The 19628-nt window shown below is 55.7% G+C and overlaps 2 protein-coding genes across 3 annotated transcripts in view; one reads left to right on the top strand and one right to left on the bottom strand.

The window, feature by feature from the left end:
* Chd5 (chromodomain helicase DNA binding protein 5) overlaps nt 1-5771 on the top strand; it is a 49573-nt gene extending 43802 nt beyond the window's left edge. Inside the window, exons 33-42 of one of the 2 annotated variants that reach the window (XM_038333642.1) lie at nt 39-171; nt 1303-1380; nt 1903-2040; nt 2253-2361; nt 2931-3063; nt 3352-3547; nt 4339-4502; nt 4629-4740; nt 4851-4904; nt 5638-5658. In XM_038333642.1, the coding sequence (XP_038189570.1) occupies nt 39-171; nt 1303-1380; nt 1903-2040; nt 2253-2361; nt 2931-3063; nt 3352-3547; nt 4339-4502; nt 4629-4740; nt 4851-4858 (1071 nt within the window). In that variant the 3' untranslated portion in view covers nt 4859-4904; nt 5638-5658. Of the gene's footprint in view, nt 1-38; nt 172-1302; nt 1381-1902; nt 2041-2252; nt 2362-2930; nt 3064-3351; nt 3548-4338; nt 4503-4628; nt 4741-4850; nt 4905-5637 lie in introns of both variants that reach the window. The other variant, XM_038333643.1, reaches the window with a different exon arrangement.
* Nucleotides 5772-9466: 3695 nt separating this feature from the next.
* Kcnab2 (potassium voltage-gated channel subfamily A regulatory beta subunit 2) overlaps nt 9467-19628 on the bottom strand; it is an 88905-nt gene continuing 78743 nt past the window's right edge. Inside the window, exons 9-15 of the mRNA XM_042055249.1 lie at nt 19031-19117; nt 15073-15158; nt 13878-13998; nt 13695-13789; nt 12971-13091; nt 12494-12582; nt 9467-11879 (exon numbers count right to left, since the gene is read on the bottom strand). Of these exons, the coding sequence (XP_041911183.1) occupies nt 11790-11879; nt 12494-12582; nt 12971-13091; nt 13695-13789; nt 13878-13998; nt 15073-15158; nt 19031-19117 (689 nt within the window). The 3' untranslated portion in view covers nt 9467-11789. The remainder of the gene's footprint in view (nt 11880-12493; nt 12583-12970; nt 13092-13694; nt 13790-13877; nt 13999-15072; nt 15159-19030; nt 19118-19628) is intronic.

The following is a 19628-nucleotide window of genomic DNA, read 5'->3' as shown; positions in this document are numbered from 1 at the left end:
GAGACTCAGGTCCTGCAGCCCCTAGCTTGTCCTTCTAGGCCCTGCCAACTGCGCTGGACAGAGGAGAAGGTGAAGACAAGCACCAGAACCCAGACAGCAAGGACAGAGCTCGAGAGGACAGGATGGAGGAGGCGGAGAAGGCCCAGGGCTCTCCCGAGCAGCCACCGAAAGGTAGGGCGTTCTTAGCACAGCATGTGACCTCTGCAGTCCTGGGGAGGTCACTGGACCACACTCGAGTCTGTTTACCATGCCTGGATGCTAGCCCTGCTGTTGGGAAGGACAAGGTGTCTATAGGCAGACTTTAACCCTGTCACCGAGTGTTTGGGGCACTTGGGTTATGTTTTGAGTATGGGTTTCCACCTCACTTGGATTCTTGTTTGAAAACATGAGTCTATCTGGATACTGTCAAACTTGCTTCTGGTTTAACATGGCTGGAGTGAGTAAATGCCTTGTGTAGACTGGAAGAAGGCAGTTGGATGTGAAGTTCTTATACACTTCACATCATTAGGCAGAGCTTGTTAATTAGACGGCGAAGGTTGTGCTTTAATGTCCTCATTGGTATTTGCTATGACCAATCTCTTCTCGAGAGACTGTGCTAAAACCTCACTCCGATTGCAGATTCAATACCATGCCAGATTGTGTTGTTAGGAGGATATTTGTTTTGGCGTTTAGTGTTTTTCTGCTGAAGAAGCTTCTAGTAGTTCTAGTGGTCTGTAATAATTACTATCCCTCTTGATGGATTTGGCTCTAATGCTTACTTTGAGAGGTGGGGAGATGGCTCAGGGTTTCACCCATACAGAGCAAAGGCAAAAGCAGAAAAATACCAATAAACAAAACAACAAGAACATAAACAAAACCCAACCCCAGCCAACCCTCCCCCCAACAACCAACCAAACCCCAAATACAGCACATGTGGGTATCCCCAGGGCTGGATGGAGACAGGAGGAACCCTGGGGCTTGCTGACCAGTCTACCTGAACCCACGAGTAGTGAGGCTCTGTCTCCAGAAACGAGGTGGTGGTCACTAAGGATGACATTGAACATCAACCTCTGGCCTTCACATGCATGTGCAGCGTTCCTTTCCATATGCACAGTACAACCCCATACCCATGTACTTATTTTGGCTGATGTGATTACTTTGGTTTTATGTGTTTGGTAGGAGCAGGGCTGAAGATGGTGCTTTGTGGGAGAGGCCAGCCCTTCTGCCCAGGGAGTGCTCTAGGCTGTGCTTGTTGTACCCTGACTAGCACCTCTGATGAATAGGAGGCCCCTCTTCTGCCCACGAGCCCCCCTTGTTTTGCAGAGGAAGTGCTGCCAGACAAGGAGCCCATCCCAGACAAGCTGGAGCCGAGCCCAAGTCACAGCAGCGATTTCAGGCCAGGTGGGCGCTTGTTCCTGTTCTCTGCCATCTACCTCCTGGTCAGTCTCTGGGTGCTCTCCCCAGGCTTAGTAGGAGCCAGTGAACAGGAGCCTGGGCTTGCAAGTTCCTCCTATCAGGAGGGCTCTTCTTCCAGGGAGCAGACTCATTCCACCTCCTTCCTTCTTCCTCCTGTGCTGGTCACAGAACATCTGTGGCTCAGCTTTACGCATTTCCGCTCTGGTCAGAGCCCTGGGGCATCTGTCATCTCTGAACCTGAATTCTCCCTCCCTTCATGGTGCTCTTCTGCCCTTTGCGAGGGTGTTCTGGTGTGGTGGGGGAGGGGTGCTAGGGCCCAGAACCTGCTCAGGGTGGAAAGAGAGGGTCCTGGACCCTTTTCCTTTTAAGTCCCTATGTGTGACAGGCACATGGAGGACAGACATATGTTCTGCTTGTCTTTGGGGCTCCCAGTGTGTGGCAGGAAGAGGGCTTTGGGTAATGCCTCCTATAGAGACAGTCAACATGGCTTGTTTCCTCCTGCACCAGATGACTCCAAGGTTGAGGAGAAGGAGCCCATGGAGACACAGCAAAACGGTGACAGAGAGGAAGATGAGGAGGGGAAGAAAGAAGACAAGAACGGGAAATTCAAATTCATGTTCAATATTGCAGATGGGGGCTTCACAGGTACTGAGGTGGAGCAGTAGACAGGGACTGGGCTGTTGGTCTCACTTCCCAGGAGTCTGGGCAGATGGGGTATGAATGGTTGGTATCAGTCTGCTATGCCCCTCTTAGCAATACTGGAGCAATGCACCTCTGAGGCTGGGTGATGGCGGGTGCTGAGCAAGCCAGGGCTGGGGGAAATCTTTCATTCTGCTCATTTCGGCTACTTTCTTCAGAATTGCACACACTGTGGCAGAATGAGGAACGGGCCGCTGTGTCCTCAGGAAAAATCTATGAAATCTGGCACCGCCGCCATGACTATTGGCTGCTGGCAGGCATTGTGACGTATCCTTGGTCAGTCAAGCTGGGATGATGATCTCCAGGCTCTAGGGAGGACCATCCCTTCTTCTTCCAGCTTCTGATGATTGCCCATAACCTTGACACTCCTTGGCCAGTCTCTGTGTCTCTCTATCATGTTCCACTGTCTGTCGTCTGTCTGTCTGTCTGTCTGTCTGTCTGTCTGTCTGTCTGTCTGTCTGTCTGTCTGTGTCTTCCCCCAGTCAACTTTCCCAGCACAATCACTGGGATTTAGACTCCCCCTCATCTAGTCTGAACCCTTCTTGACCAAATCTGGATAAAGGCCACATTCTTAGGCTCCAGGGGTTGGGACTTGCATGTGTCCATCTGGGGTGTTGGGATAGAGTCAGGCCTCAGTGCCCTCCCTGCCTGCTGCCGGTCAGTGCCAGCTAATGGAACTGTTGTCATTGTTACCAGCATGCTTGTCTTGAAGCTGAGTCTGTGACTTGCCTGGGTGCACACAGACAGCAAGCTGGGACCCTGGTTGTTTCCACCTCACCCCTCTTGTCCAGCCCCTCTTTCTTGTGGCCAACTTTGCCCTTAACTGTAACCCCCAGGCATGGCTATGCCCGCTGGCAGGACATTCAGAATGACCCGCGGTACATGATCCTCAACGAGCCCTTTAAGTCTGAGATCCACAAGGGCAACTACTTGGAAATGAAGAACAAGTTTCTGGCCCGCAGGTTCAAGGTAGGCCTTCAGGGGTGTTACCTCCCCACTCATCCCTGTAGCTAGACCTGTGCCAGGCTCTCCTCTAAGGATTCAGTCAGCCCATGCTGGCAAGGCCCCAGTGTGTGCCCATCCCCTACTATCCAGGGGATGGGATTGGAGAACTCAGGCTATGAAAGGTTCCTAAGGCCAGTAGATCAGGCTAGTGGGGGGAAGGAGGAGGCTAGCCCAGAGCCTCAACTTCTGGGGGTGCCAGAGGGAGGAGGGGCCAGGCCAGTGCTGTCACTTTATACCCCTCCCACCCCTCAGCTGCTGGAGCAGGCACTGGTGATCGAGGAACAGCTCCGGAGGGCTGCGTACCTCAACATGACCCAGGATCCCAACCACCCCGCCATGGCTCTCAATGCGCGCCTGGCAGAGGTGGAGTGCCTTGCCGAGAGCCACCAGCACCTATCCAAGGAGTCGCTTGCCGGGAATAAGCCTGCCAATGCCGTCCTTCACAAGGGTGAGTGAGCCCCGTTCCCCACCTCTGGTGGTGCAGTCTAGAGCCACCATCCTGCCCCAGGAGCATGCTTGATCTCCACTGGAGGTGCTGACAGGATGCCCAGAGCATGAGGCTTCTGGGACCAGAAGGGTGCAGTTCTGTTCCTGTATCTCATTTCACCTGCAGGGAAGAGGTCCCCCCCCTTTAAGCCCTTCACAGAAATGCCAACAAGGAGGGCACAGGTTGGGTAGGTAGCACAGAGGTAATGCTCACGTCGCTGTCCTGCGCAAGGGTGAGCGAGTCCCGTGCCTGGAGCAATCTTAAGTGTCTCCATCTCGGGCAAGGACACTGGAATTTAAGAAGGGGGACAATTTGTCCAATGTCTCCTTTGACTCTTACTCCAGATCTCTGCTGGTCTGGGGGTTCCCAGGCTCCTTGTGGGCAGGGGACGCTTTACTCCTATGTAAAGGGCTGGTCCATGGTCTGTGTCCACTGGCCGCTACGGTTTGTGGGCCCTAATGACCTAGTGTCGGTGGGGTCGCTGGCCACCCAGAGAGGGAATCCCAGGCCAAGTGTCTGGAGTTCTTTTCTGCCAGGAGGGGCCCTTGAAGGAGTTTTTCTTGCAAACCCTGTTTCTCCAGTTGGCAATCCCAGGCTTCCCAGGATCTGAAGAGCCTGGCGAGGGATGGCCCATGGTGTCTACTTTTGGGTGTGTGTTGTGATGTGTGTCAAGGGCACCTTCCTGGCCACTGCTGTATGGCGTCCGTGGAGGGCAGAGCAAGCCCTCCACCTCAGGCCCTCCCGCCCTGCAGTCCTGAACCAGCTGGAGGAGCTGCTGAGCGACATGAAAGCGGATGTGACTCGCCTGCCCTCCATGTTGTCACGCATCCCCCCGGTGGCTGCCCGTCTGCAGATGTCCGAACGCAGCATCCTGAGCCGCCTCACCAACCGTGCTGGTGACCCCACCATCCAGCAGGTCAGGTTTGGCCTGCACACTGCATCATGGGCCTGAGTCCTCCTGTCGTACAGGGGGGTGGGTGCCCCTGGGTGGGGATTGGGGGATGTTCTGGTTGTCACCTGTAAAGCTGGTCCTTGCCTCCAGGGCGCTTTCGGCTCCTCTCAGATGTACAACAGCTTTGGGTCCAACTTCCGGGGCCCTGGACCGGGAGGGATTGTCAACTACAACCAGATGCCCCTGGGGCCCTATGTGACTGGTAGGTCCCCATCCGCTTCCGGGCAGCATGCACACGATGGCCCTCTGGGGCCCAGCCTGCCCGTTGCTGGGGATGCCAGGCAAGCCCATGCTCTGATCTCTTCTTGGCAGACATCTAGTCGTCCTCGTGACTTCCCCCTGTTGCAGCGCTCCTTTCCAGCTGAGGTGAGCAGGCTTGCTGGCCACGCCGCTGTCCCACACGCCACTGTCCCACACGCCGCTGTCCCACACACTGCTGTCCCACACGCCGCTGTCCCACACGCCGCTGTCCCACACGCCACAGTCCCGTACCCTCCAGTTTATCCCGTTCATACACTCGACTCATGCCTCTGAACCTTGGGAGTCTTAATATTTCTGGTAGCTTTGAGTCACATTCTGACCAGGACTTGGTCATGGCTGTGTGTATGTGTGTGTGTATTCACGTGGACATCTTTATGTTCACATGTGTTAGACATGTGTTAGGGATCACCACTCCCAGCCTGGAACCCTGTCCTGCATGGTGGTTGGCCCCATGGACAGTTGCTGCTTGTCTTACACCCTTATTCTCTGTTCAGGACCAGGGGGAGGTACCTGGGGATGGAGTACCTGAGGGGTTGAGTGTATTGATGACTTTGGGTGTAGAGATGGGGAATTTGGTGAGGTTGCCAGTCGTGATGGCCTCTCCAAGTCCTGTCTGTCCCTGTAAGGTAGATGTAAGGCCAGAAGCCCTGGATGAGCTTCCTGGTAGAGCCTGCTGGATGTTGGGACTCCAGTAATTGGGGTGGAGCTCACATCTAGCCCAAAGGCTTGTGACTGGGGAATCTTAATTCTAGGATTCCCTGTGTGACCACTGTGGACAGCTGGTGCCTGCGGAGACCTGGCCAGCCAATCGTGTAACCCACTGGTTTGCCTTTTGCAGCCGGGCCACCTGCCCAACCCCCATGGGAGAGAAAAGCTACAGCCCTTTTAGGAGTTGGTGCCGTGTTGGGATACAAAAGGGAAAGCAAGCAATTCTGTCACGTAGAGGACAAGGCCCAGCCTGGCTGCACAAGAGCCCAGAAGTGCCACCTCATCATTGTTGAGGTGTTCTTCCACACTGCATCCCACCCTCCGCTACGCCGGGCAAGGCCCTGGCACCTTTTCCAGAGTGACTGACTTAGAGGAAATTCCATTTACCTGTACTTTTTTTTGCACTTTCCTACCGAAGATGCGAACGTGTTTGTCTTGATAAAAAGTTGGATGACGTGTGGAAGACTCAGACTCACGGCGCTCCTGTCTGTCACCCGGCTCCAGACGCAAGGGAAGTTCTCTGGAGGCCCTTGATGTTGCTCTGTGGACTCACTCCAGCTGGGGAGAAGGCAGCATCCCGCGTTCTGGAAGCCCTTAGTGTCCCTTGCCCCTGTCTGCACCTGTGTGACAACCCTTCTGCTCTGACCCCCTGCCTACTTGGGACTCTAGCGTTAGGGGGTTATCAGGTCTGGAGAGTGGCTGCTTAGCCTGGTGATGCTCAGGTTGGGGTCTTCTATCCCCTTCCTACCAGGGTTGGGGACCACCAGGTACATTTCAGCTCCTGGCAGGGGCACATATCTCAAAGGCTCTGGAATCTGTTTCCAGTGGACACTGGAGGCCCCAGCGATATGTGGCAAACGGAAGAGGGTGCCTCAGAAGGCAGGACAGACCTGGGCCAAAAGCCTGGCCCAACAGGGGCTTCTGGACATTTGCTCTTTGCAGGAGTATGGTGCAGGCAGGTGGGATCTGGTAGGGTGTCCCAGGAAAGAGGGTCATGTTTGTTGGGTGGCCCTGGGAGACTTGACCCACTCCACGTGGGCACAGGCTTCCCTGTGCCCAACATCCTGGACCACAGATGTCAAGATGAACTTCTCTGTTGTCTTGGTCCTAAAGAGGCCTTGACTAGGGCAGCTGCTGCATAAAGTAGGGGCCACTGTGGCCCTTGCTGGTTCTCAGAGGGGGTGGAGAGCTGTGATTGGAGGTGGCACTGTAGCTGATCGCTTCTTTAGATCTTTCCTAGCTGGAGCCTCCAAGGCTTCTGGCCCTATTTCCTGTAGGGATGCCTTGGAATGCCAGGGCCATCTTCCCATGCCAGCGTTGCCATACCAACTTGTCTGGCTCTACCCCAGCCCGTGGCACCATGTAACACTCCATGCTGGGGTACGGGTGGGGTGGACCTGCCAGGCGCTTGGCCTGTATCTGACCTTCTTGCTGACCCTAGCTCAACCTGGAGATTTCCAAGCCCTTGCCTTGGTACTTCCCAGGCAGATGTTCTAGGGTTCAGTATACCCTGAAGATGAGGAAGGGGCTTCTGGGGAGAAGCACGTTGGGTCTGAGGTCAGGATGATTGGAGGGGTTCAGACTCTCCTCCCTGGGAAAGGAGGATTACAGTGTCTCTGGGTCCACCAAGATTGGGGGCAGGTCTCCGTGGCTTGTCTTAAGGACACTTGGGCAGGTGCCCAGTCTTTCCTTAGCCCAGATGTGCACATCTGTAACGTAGTTCCTCCTCTGAACCCCTGGAGGGCTGGACCCCCACGGCTTCTTCCACTGTGGCATTCCCACACTTTGGTCTGTCAAAATCTCAAGGCCAGCAGACTGGCCGGACACTGTGGGTAGGTAGAGGGGGAGACTCTGGTCATAGACAGGATCTCTGCAGGCCTGAGCTTACTATAGATCTCCAGGTGTATCATGGTGACTGACCCCACACTCTAAGAAGGGCTGTCCCCTGCATGGGAGTGGTCACCATAAGCTTGTCCCCCAACCCAGTGCCCCTTGTGCTAATCCCACCAGGCAAGACAGTCAGCCCTGCTGGCCTCATTTGGAACTGTACTCACCTCCTTTGCCCCAGGTGACAGAGCCTGGGGTCTGGAGGCATGGGGGGACAGTATGGCCTGTGACTCTCAAGGGTTCACCCTTTCCCTAATGACATCTCCCAGGAGTCTTTGCTCTGCCTGTCTCTGCCTCTTCCTAGGCTACACCCACCTACCCTGGCCTTCTCTCCACAGCCACCCTGACCCGAGCCCCTGCTGCTGGGAAGGTCTATGTTCCCCATGACCATCACCTAGGAGGTTTTGGAGGCTAGATTGCCCAGGCAGCTGGGGAGAGGAAAAAGGTCTCTCAGCTGTCTCCTGCCAGAGAGTGATGGGGGCAGAGGTGGCATCTTGAGGCTGGCTCTAGTTTTGCTGATAGAATTGGGGTCCTCATGCCCAAGCTGTCAGAGCCACAGTGACATTACATTTCCAGCTGCTATAGGATTTCTGTGGAAGGTGTGGGGTGGCTCTCAGGTGAGGCACAGGCATTTGGGTTGGACCTACAACCAAATGAGGGCACCACCTCGTACGCTCCTGCTCTGAAGTGCTTCCTCTGTAGAATTCCTATACTCCAGGGCTCCCTCCCTTACCCTCTGGGTGCCCCCAAACCCATACAGGGTTGATAGGCTCAGTATAACACCTGCACCCGTCCCCTAAGTCTTGAGGTCCTGCAGGGGGCATGCTGACGGTCGGCCAGAGGGCCAGAAATCCTGTAGTCCCACAGAGTGGGCAGGTGTTGATGCTCGGAGCTTCTGGTGTGTGTCAAGGAAGGAAGGGGGTTAGGGGCCCAGGCTGACCCTCCCTCCACCTTCTCTTAGCCTGTCCACGAGGGTGGACAGCCACCCCCAAGGCACTCCCGCACAGAACACAGCATGGAGGGGGAAGCCGACCCGCCCAGTTTATATAGCCGGAAGTTTACAGGTTGTGGTGCGTCAGCCCAAAGTCGTCGGTGTCCTTGTGTTTATGGGTATTTTCCCTCTTAATTTTCAGATTCTTTTTAAAACAAAGTATTTTTTTAGGTGCGATAACCCGGAAAGGGCCTGTTGGGTGTGTGTGTATGTCCTGAACTCCACATAGCCACACGGGGACCAGAGTCCAGCTCAGAGGTAGCTGCTTTACCTGGCCTGGAGAGGAGGGAGGGCCCCCTGCTGCCTGCCAGGGTCAAGCTAGACTCTACAGGGAGTTCTCCTCCTGCCTAGGCCAGGCTGGCATCTGTCCTGCCGCTATCCCATCCAGTACACCCTGGTGAAGCAGGAGTAGGCACTTGGGGCTAGCCAGAGCGTCTCAACGGGTCCCAGGGGCACATACCCCAGCTCCTCTGAAGGCTGTCCTGAGGGAGGCTGGACAGGCTAGCCAAACTGTTATCTTCACTTGTACTCTGTGTGTATGTTTTGGTTTCTGTGTTTTAATAAACCCTTTGGGAAGGGATGGAGTCGTTGTAGTTCTTAGTCTTGCTGGTTTAGAAGAGGGAGGTGGTGAGTGGCGGGGGAGGTGACAGCGCTTTCCAAACCTTCTACGTTTTGATTTGCACCCCTGACTCAGGGCTCACAAGGAAGGAGGGAAGACCCCAAATGGCAGGGTGCTTGAGGAGGCACCGCCTACTGGCACCTTCAGACACACTGCAGTGACCCAAACCCATAGCAGCCAGCTGGTCTCTCTGGCCTCGGGAGGTGTTGGAAAGATGTGTGTATGATGGGGAGAGGTGCCCGTATCTCCATGGGCCTCAGGGATGGCATCTGAGAGAGGCAGGATGGATATTTTGACCAAACCATCCCATCTCTCTGCCCTGTACTTGGGCCCACCCTTACATCTTGTTCTCAGCTGTCGAGCTGGGTTTAGGGGTGGGAAACCCAAGACCTCAGCTCCCTGCGGTCGGCGGCTTTGCCCTCCCTCTGGCGCTGTGTGTGTGGAAATGAGAGGACGGAAGCATGGAGACCGAAGGGCTCGGATTTTATTTGTCATTCCATAAATATGGGCTGCACCTTGGTCTGAGTCTGTCGGGAAGCTGGAGGCGCTTGCGGTCGGCCTGGTGGGGTGCAATTAGCAAGGAGCCACGCTCGTTAAAAAATGGGGGGGGGAGGAAGCACATTATGTACATGATTGACAAGAGCAGGCACACGGGTGTCCTGCGGTGCCTCAGGACCTTGGGTCTGGGATGAGCAATAGCTGGGCTCCGTGTGCCAGATCCCGCAAACAGACCCCTCCTGTATCAGGCCTGGCTGGCTGTGCTGACCAACAGGCACCTGGGGCCAGAGGAAGGGAAATGTGTGGCCATGGAGGAAGGAACTGGCCTTAGACCCTGCAAGGGCCCGGGGCCAGCTCCCCCGTATGTGTCTTCTGTGGTCTCCCAAGACTGTCCTACCCAAATCCCTCCATGGAGGCAGGTGATCCCCGACTCCTCCAAAGTATATAAGGAAGAAAATATCCCAGAAACACTTGGTTAAAATGTCATCCAGGAGGCCGCCTGCATCTAGGGCTCACCCTGTAGCCCGTCTTCCTGTCTCTTGCACTCACCCAGCAGGGGCTTAGCTCTGAGGTGTGGCTCACAGGTGGCAGCAGCTCCTACTGTGGGCATCCCTGCATGCCTGGTCCACATAGCAAGCAGGGCTGAGGTCAGCTGTGTGGACAGGGCTGGCTACTTCCTGCTGGGCCACTGCAGGGCCCTGTCCAGGAAGCAGGCTCCTCCAGCTCAGGCATGGAGGTGCCAGAGCCTATGGCCTCCATCCCCACACCCACAGGGCTGCTTCTGAGGTCTCAGGGCTTGGGGCTGCGAGCAGTGTTGAAGGTCTGAGACCCCGGGGTCTGCAGGGGGGTTGTGTGTGTGAGAGAGAGGAAGCTGCTCATCCTGCTGCCTTCCTTCCTGTCTCGTTCCTCCATCCTCCCCACCCTGGCCTAGCCTCTGCCCAGCTCTGGCTGGACAACAGATGGTAAAGAGGAGCAGGGAGGAGTCTTGCAAGAGCAGCTGCAGAAGAGAAGCCGGGTGCTGTGCCTCCAAGGTGTATGCCTGGTGACTGGCCACTGCCTGTGCAGGGCAGGAGTCTTGGGTCTTCTAGGGAGTCAGGGGGCACACACGGGTAGGACCCTGTCCCCAAAGCATCATAGGACCATGGAGTTGAGCCTCTAGGCAGCATGCACTGCTCAAACCTGCAGGCTTCCTGGCACCACCATCTGCCTAGCTCCTACTGCTAAGGGGTTGCCCACCATGCCCTTTCTCCTTCTCCGCAGCCTGTCCTAGGCCAGCATGGTGGGATGCAGCAGAGAATGAGTAATCCTGGCCATCGTTTTTGGGGAGTGGTCCCTGGGGATCTTTTACAACCTGGGGACGGTTACTGGAGTTCTGCCTCCTCCCCCAGTTTGCAGCTCCCCAGGGAGCCCCCTCACTGAAGAGCTCAAGTCACAAGCCCACTGCCCCGGCACAGCAGAGGTATCAGAGGGAGGTCTGAGAGGAACATGGTCTTGTGAGCATGGGCCCAGTCTGCTGCAACCTGCCTGTAGCGTGGCCAGCTGCCATACCTGTCTCTGGACAGAGGGGCATACACCAGAGGGCTCCATCCAAGCCTGCTGCTGGGCTTCCCTGCCATGGGGTTCAGCAGCTGTATGCAGGGTGGAAGACACTGGGAAAACCAGCTGGGATCCTTGCCCCTGCCAGCAAGGGTAAGGGTTGGGGCCAAGGGCCAGGTAGGTGGGTACAACCCTAGCCAAGGCCCACTGGGCATGTGGGTCAGGTCAAGGTCTGGGAAGGGTGAGACTCTAGGCCAGCCTCAAACAAAGTGCCCGGCTTCCCATGGAAAGAGGGGGGCTCTGCTCTAACCACCAGGATCTGGCTGCTGAGGTGCTAGGAAGTGGCGGGCCCCTCCCTGGAGGCAGGGGTTCTTGGCAGAGAGGCCGGCCCTGCCTGCTCCAAGGATTAGAGCTCCATTCGGCCATGACTTCTGGAATCTCCATGGAGGGCCATGGCTGGGGGCAAATGTTCCTTCTTGGAGGATAAGCAGAGGTGGAAGGCTGGGGTGGGAGCCTCTGAATGTCCCCCCTAATCGATGCCATCTCCTGGCACCCGTCAGACGGTATCCAGTGAAGAAGCGGCAGGTGGCATCTGGCGGTGACTTTGGAGGTCATTTCCTGGTGATGTCCGGGCATAGTGTTTTCCCCTTGGATACGAACCACACTCTGCATTTGGCTTTGAAACAGCAGAAGCGAGCGAACAGAGACGACGAGGGAACCGGAAACTGTCCGAGCAGGTGGTGGGGCTGACTTAGGATCTATAGTCCTTCTTGCTGTAGGGTTTATTGCCCAGAATGCTGTCGATCTCATGGACGGTGGAAGACGACAGTTTTGGAAGGACCTGCGTGCAAGGATAAGAGGCTAGCCTGGCCTGGAGGAGAGGCGGGTGGCTCTTCCCAGCGTCTTATGGCCAGGAATCCAGCTGTGGCTCCCACCATTAAGTCCCATCAGGTCTTTGGTCCTGTTCCATCGGCACCAAGAGTAGAAGCTGCCTGAAAGCTCAGCTGAGGCCTGCCCTGCTCCATGTCACAAACCTCCAGGGTTTCATCTCACCTATGTCCCTGCAGGCATGCAACTCCAGGGTCTGCCCTAGGCTCCATCCCTCTGACCTCCTGGTCCCCAAAGGGTTGTTTGATGAGTGGCTGCACAACCCCTTTCCCACCCCACTGGAACCTTCGTGTCTCTCTCTATGAGGCTTCCCGGGCCTCTAAGGCCTCTGCCCTGCTTTCAGCATCCTTGCCTACCTCTGGCCTCTCTGCCCACAGTGGTGGTTGCCTCACAACACTCAACCTTCTTACATTGTTTGCGTCTGTTCCTGTGCGGAACAACTCCGCAGGAGCAGGGCTCTCTGCCATCCCCACATGTCCCATGCTCCTGGAAGGGTGCTCAGTGAAGCTATCTGTGTATCCAGGAAGGCTGAAGGTGCCTGAGCCACCACCAGGGCCCCCCTCTTACCTGTATTGCGCCAATGTTCTCCATAAGTTGCTCTGCATTGGAAGCACCCAGAAGCACAGAGCTGACACCCTCGTTCCTCAGGCACCAGGCTGTGGGCACATGACCAGAGGTGAGGGAGGTACCCTCCGCAGAACCTGCCTGGCTACGCCTGGGCAGAGACGCTCAAGCTCTTGCGGGGGTCACAGGGGCTCTTAGAATGCTCAGGAGTACGGTGTGAGAGTTTGCCCTAGGGGTATCTAGAGAAGGTTCTGGGGATCTCTGGCTACATTGCTTCTGCTGAAGGGGTGGCCCAAGTGTTCAAAGATCCCTTCCCTTCCCCATGACCCCAGCTAGCTGACTGAGGGTCTAGCCTGGTGGTCTGTCTCTTAAAGAGATAAAGATTCAAACTCTCCCCCAGGAGTCCTTACCTTGGCCTTCAAGGGGGTGCTGTCTGGGGTCCCTCACAGGTGTCCCCCCACCGTGCCCAGAGCTCATTACCTATGGCCAGCTGGGGGAGGGTGCAGCCTAGACGCTCGGCGATGGCCTGCAGTTCCTTCAGCTTGGCCTGCTGGCGCCGACCCTCCTCGCTCAGGATCTTGTCCTTCAGCCACTGGTAGCCCTGGGAAGGGACAAGCTGAAGGTAAGGGAAGGGCTCCGGACCTCCAGATGCAGGTAGCTGATTCTCCACAAACATCAGCTCTGTTGGCACTGGGCCAGATTTACACCCTTCCGGATCCTGAAGGACTAGGTCTGTTTGTGGTGAGCCTACCAGAGCCTGGGCCAGAGGCACAGGGTACCTTTGGCCCTGAGGGGCCTCCTAGGACCCAGGCTCGGGAGAGAGTAAGACCTAGAGTTGGGGCTCTAGGGTGCTTGTCTCCCAAATATGATCGCCCTTATGCTTCTTGGGTATTCAGCAAGGGAACAGAATTTGATCTGGGGACAACTCTGTGCCCTACATTTTGTCTGGGGTCTCTGTGTTGGTACAGTGGGGGACATCATGGGGACCGGAGCATAACCTAAGGTGGTAGTGGACCAGACCGTTGAATGTCGAAGCATGGAAGGGGTGAATGTGTGCACACGTGCGTGCGTGCGTGCGTGCGTGCGTGCGTGTGTGTGTGTGTGTGTGTGTGTGTGTAGGTTCGTGGGCCTGCCTATCTAAGGTCTGCCCCATGTAAGTGGTCCTTACAGACTTGGAACCTCTTCTGATCCCAGCTGGGCTCACCTTCAGGGAGGCTCTGGAGTAAGGCGGGATGCCACTGTCATACTTTCCTGAGACGATACCACAGGCCAGAGGGGACCAGGTCATGGCACCCACTCCTGAGAGAGAGAGAGAGAGACCAGGTGAGGTTAAGCTGGGGCCCTGAGGGGGGTGAGGAGTGGGGAGGGAGGGTAGGCTGATACCCACCTATCTTGTGGAACAGCTCTGGCAGCTGGACCTCCACCTTCTCTCTCTGGAACATGTGGTACTCGGCCTGCTCGCAGATGGGTGGGATCAGGTTGAACTGCCGGGCCACGGAGTAGGCCTCCTGAGGTACAGAAGGAGATTGGCTGCGTCAGGGGACCTGGGAGGTCATGGGAAAAGGACACAGAGGCCTCCCAGGCCCTCATGCTCCCTCCACCCCCAGCTTTCCTGAGAGTGTGAGGCAGACCCCATGGGAGGCAGGAAAAGGGGGGGTAGGCTTTGGAACCCTAAGACTTGATGGTTCTTGGAGGAATCACAATGTAGTAAGGCCTCAGGTCGGAGGCAAATGGGAGCATGGTGCCTCAGTATCCCCATTCACACACAGGCTCGCGGATCCACTCAAATGCTGAGTTACACCAGGGGCTTCTCAAGTCCCCTGTGATTTAAAAAAAAACCAAAAATCCTGTTGCACTTCCTGCATGCAGCAGTAATATGTGTCTCAGGGAAGCTACAGCAGCGCTGCATGCCTGGAATGCATGGACACTGGGCAGGGCCAGGCGTAAGGGCAGGGTTGAATGTGGAGTGGAGGTGGGAGGCCGTCAGGATTGCCTGCCCTCAGGCTGCAGGATGGAGGCAGCCTCTCCTTCTGGGCCACTCCCTTCAGTGAGGACAGGGACCTCCTGCTGAGTCTTCCTAGGAACCCCAGAAACACATAGGGACATAGGTTGCTCTAGCCTGATGGAAAGAGATGACAATTACTGGGGTGTTGTCCAGGCTCCGACCTGCACTGTCTGGGTATCAGTCTTGACCTAAGCAGTGTGACCTTAAGATGGGACTTAACCCCTCTGTCCTTGACTTTCCCACTTGAGACAGAGGGTTAGCATCTTCCTTTACCTACTGTGGTACTGTAGCGGCTAAAATGGGCATCGGCTCCCGTGAAGCCCTTAACTCTAATGGAACATCCCAGAAGCCCAGAATAAATGGCAAGCAGCACAGGTACTGAGGCCCTAGGACCACGCCGGCAGGCTTGTCCAATAGATCCAGAAACTGAGTCCAGGGCCACGGACTGAGCCGTGAGGCAAGCTGAGACACACACCAATGTCAACCGCACCCTGTTATGCTCAGACACGTGTGTGCGAGTCTTGGGATCCCCTCCCACAAGGAACGCACGCCTGTGGAGACTCGCGTGTCATCCTACCATGATCTCCATGGAACTCCAGCGTGACGTGCCCCAGTACATGGCCATCCCCTGGTTGATGACGTGGGTCATGGCCCGCACGGTCTCTATGAGAGAGAAGGGAGAGCATGAGTTGGGGTGGCTGGGGTTCAGGCCCAGCCTGGGGATGGTCTGCAGATGCAGGTGGGGGTGCCAGGAGGAGGGAGCAGGCTGCAAAGGCATCTTGCAAGCAGTGTACTTCCTGGCTCCCAGGGTCGAGTGTGGGCGTTGGGGAGTGGAGATTTCAGGAGAAAAGAAAATGGAATTGAAATTCTGAAGACAAGTTCTCTGAGCAGGTGAGGCTTGCCAGGATCTTTGGAAAAAGGCTTTGTGAGTAGTCTGATGTCCCTATGGCTGGCTATGGGGTGAGGGAAGGGAAACCCCAAGAGTGGGCCTCAGACTCTAGGATGAGGAAGTAGGAATCCTGGTCACTCAGTGGACCAGTGAGGTGGATAAAGGCTATTCAACCAGACCGGCCACGGCAGTGACGTTAGCAACGCTTGCAAACACAGTTCTAGTTACTGAAAGCCATTCCCACTGGGGTCCTGAGGGCTTCACAGAGAGGGAAGATGGCGCCTTTGGGGACAAAGGCAGGCCCTTGAGGCTGGGGCTCTTGGGACCAGAGTTTCTTGTTTCTGTGCTTGGGGAGCCAGAAGCAGAAATGGGAAGGTTTGGGCAGACCATGTCCACGCTGGAGTCCTTCTTCAGGGAAGTGGGGGTGGGAGGGGAGGTTTAACTGTCCCTTCCGGGAGGGGCCGAGCTGCAAGGGTCCACAAAAGCTGAGACTCACAACATCCTAAGGAGTGAATGACTGAGACGCTCCCACCCCATCCTCTAGGGCAAGAGCGGGACTCTCCCCACCCCAACAGCACGCGTGCCATCAAATTCACAGGTCTGGGGGGCATAAAAATCAGCCAGTTGGAAGTGTGAAGGGGATCGGATGGGAAGAATAAGAGAAGATCAGGAGTGGGAGGGGGAAAGGGGGTGACGGGGTGATCAAAATACATGATAATCATGTAGAAAAATGTCACAATAAGACCCATCGTTACATACGGGATATTTGAGCTAATTTTAAAAACCCTGGCACTTGTAGGCATTCTCCTTTGGCCATTTTGCTTCTTAGAGATGTGTTGGCTCTGAAAAGGGAACGAGGTCTTGGAGGGGTGAGGGACGGCTCCATGGATTTCTCACAGGTCTGATACAATGCTTGCAAGGTCAACAGCCACAGGCAGGGTAGGGGTGTAGAGAAGTGTTTCTAAAAACACAGGGGTAACATCTGCCTCGCTCCTGAATGTCCCCGCCCCACCCTAACGGCCGCGATCCCTGGCAATGGGAGGGACTGGGAGAGAAGGGGAGAAGAGAACGGCAGAGCGGATCTGATGGCCTGCCTCGAAACACCATTGGGTCCACAGGACCTTCTTTGCATGGGGCATAGTGTTGGCTTCTGTCTGCCCTGTTTTGGGGGGTGTCTTACTTCTTACTTGTTCTGGGTCCCTAAGTACTGCTTTGGCTAAGGTCTATTCATGGTGGACTCCAGGGCATCCTATCTCTGGGGCTAAGGTCACTGGGATTCTGGCAAAATGGTCCCAGTAGGTTTACCCAGAACACCAGGGAAGTTACATCTTACTTCTGCCCCTGCAGGGCAACTCTGCCCTGCCCCACCTCTTCTGAGGTCGGGGACTGTGACTCTTTGGGGTCTTCTTTACCCTACCTAGATGAGGGGCATATGAGAAGGGAGTTTGGGTCTTCTGGGACCTTCCCTGAGTCACTGCCGTTAACTGACATGTCTGACATCGGGAAGAGGTGAGGAGACCTAGAGACCCCGGTCCTACTCCATGAAGCCCGGGCTTCTAGACAAGCTGCTCTTGTGAAGATTTTTAGAAACACTCTTGGAGGCACCTGAGACCATGCAGTATGGTTTCCCTATTCTTCTCAGCCAAGGCTTAGGTCCACATGCCAGAGATCGGGAAGCTGAGAGGGTGGCGCACATTGGCCGCTCTCCCCATCCTCCCAAGAGCTGTCTGGTCATGGTCATGAGGATCACAGCCAGGGAGAGTGCGCGATGCTCTTCCCATGCAGTGAGGGAGATGGAGACGGTGCAGAGCCTGGGAACAAGGCTGATGGACCAGGAGCCTGGTGTGACTGGCTATTCTGAGGGGTGGGGGAAACCTAGGCAGCTGGGGTTCTGGCCAGAGGCAGGCTGAATGTGGGACCCAGGTTTAGGAGCACTGTGTGCCTGTGCCCCATGTCAGTGAACCCAGAAACAGTGACACTTAGGGACGGCCGTCTTTCACCTCAATAATTAATGCTGGTCGACAGAAGCAGGGATGCTGAATCCTCCCAGCTGTGGCCAAACCCACAGCATCTCTGCAGCATCACAAATAATACATGGGAGGGGTCAGGTGGCAGCACCAGGTGGCAGGCAGGAGCCCTTCCAGCGTGGAATGCTGCCCAGTTCCCAGGAAGACCAAGGCCTATCCGTGAGGTGGGGTTCTTAGATCATTTGCTGATGGGGGGCAGATACCAAGCATGGCACAAGGATGCCCTGGGCCCCAGCATCGTGCCAGCTCATATATGTATTCTTCAAGGAAGAGAATCACTCCATTTCGATCCTGGCTGCCAGATGAGCAGACTTGAGTGACCACACATGGCCAGAGTGCTCACCAGGAACCTCCGTGGTAGACGGGACGGCTTGTTGGCTTGTGTTCTTTGCCTCTGTTGGAGGCTAGAACTTACCAAGCATGAACTATGAATGAGATGAGTCTTAGGGGTTGCTCAGTCTGGGGTCCCAGGACCCTTGTGGAAACCTAGTCTTTTCCAACCTTTCCCATTGTACCATCCAAGGTCAGGCTCCCGGGCAGGGACTGGAGCATCCTCAGATCAAGGGAGACCCCGGCAGAAAGCCAGCCGGCCGCTGTAGGTCACGGCACTGCAAGCATGGAGTGGGGACATGCACACGGGGAAGGAGGGATGGATGAGAGCACGGATGGGCAGCGAGGGGCTCCAACACCATTTTGCTTTCCCTTTGCTTGCACGATGTCCTCAGGGGGCGCTTCCCCACCCCTTATGCATTTTATGGAGAAGTTTGTCATGGGGGGGGGACACAGAGAGTCGTGTAAATAAAAATACTGTCTCATAAAATGCAACTCGGACACAGAAGTCAATAGTCGGCTGAGGGTACTGTGTACCTTCAATGATGAATGTCCTTGACTTGAAGGAACTAAATGGGTCCCCTGGTGATAAAAGAAAGATTTAAAGAGACCAGAGTTTATCGCTGTGGGAACACAGAGGAGTGGTATGATTAAGGGCAGGACAGAAGAGCACAAATCATCACACAGAACAGAGTTCTGCTAAAAAGAAAGAATCTCTCTCTCTCTCTCTATATATATATATATATATATACACACACACACAGCAGTGTGGTATATATATAAAAGCAAATGGAGACAAAACAACCGGTCCAACTTAACCCCAGTCCCAGAAGCAGCAAAGCATAAATGAGAAGATGCCGAGGCAGGAAGTGGGAGAAATGGAGGGACCGGGAGCCGAGGGAATAAATAAACGCTAAAGAAACACAAATGCCTCTTCAAAGCCCTGAGTGCTTACTCCCCTCCAGGTAATAACTTACCCCCCAGAGCAAAAGACCGCTAAGCCCTCCCAGGGGAACCAGAATGAAAAGAAGAAACCGTCCCCGACAGCTGCCACTGTGCAAAATACCAACTGCTGGGAACGCACCAGAGAAGCCTTGAACACGGCCAGGATACAGAATGAGATCAGGGCCCCGGGTTCAGCCTGGCAGGGCCAGGGCCTGCCCCCCCCCCGCCCCCACAGAGGCCTGAGCGCCCAGCCTGGGTGTGCTACCAGAACCTCAGAGCTGGCCACCGGTCGTCACCTGGCTTTGTCCTGCATGAACCGGCTAGGGGGTAACTGGCCGACCTACCTTCCATGGGCGTGTTGGGGTCTGGGCGGTTGGCGAAAACCACATCTACATAGTCCAGCTGCAGTCGCTCCAGGGAAGCCTTCAGTCCTGGGAGAAGAGCAGGAGGGGTCAGCACTGTCGGTGCCTGGCTCAGGGGCAAGAGTCAGAAGAGAGCAGGCCCCTGTCACGTGGCGCTTTAGGACAGGTGAGGGTCTTGAGGAGATGCCAAGACAGGAGGTACATCCTAAAGGGAGTGGGGGGGGGGCACCCTGGCTATTTCAGGGTACATCAGGAGAACCACAGGCCAAATGTCCTGAGACCCTTGGGCCACTTCCAGGACCTGTGGTCTGTACAGAAACAAGCAAAGCTTGGCATGGCATCACACAAGGAGAGGCGGTACAATAAAGGGGTAGTGTGTCACACACACATCACCAACACACACCTCCTAGCAGCTCAGAGCAAAGAGGGTGGAGACACTGAACCTGGGGTGCGAGGGCCGGGTACCAAGCCTGCCTTCAGTTACGAGGTTTCTTAATGAGAAATATTAGCTCAGAATAAGTATGACTTGGGGAGGAAGAGCCCACACCCAGACACCCCCACTCTGGGCCACATTGTCCAT

Source organism: Arvicola amphibius, chromosome 6, assembly GCF_903992535.2.
Source record: "Arvicola amphibius chromosome 6, mArvAmp1.2, whole genome shotgun sequence".
NCBI classification, from domain to species: Eukaryota; Metazoa; Chordata; class Mammalia; order Rodentia; family Cricetidae; genus Arvicola; species Arvicola amphibius.
This window is presented reverse-complemented; position numbering and strand designations above follow the sequence as displayed.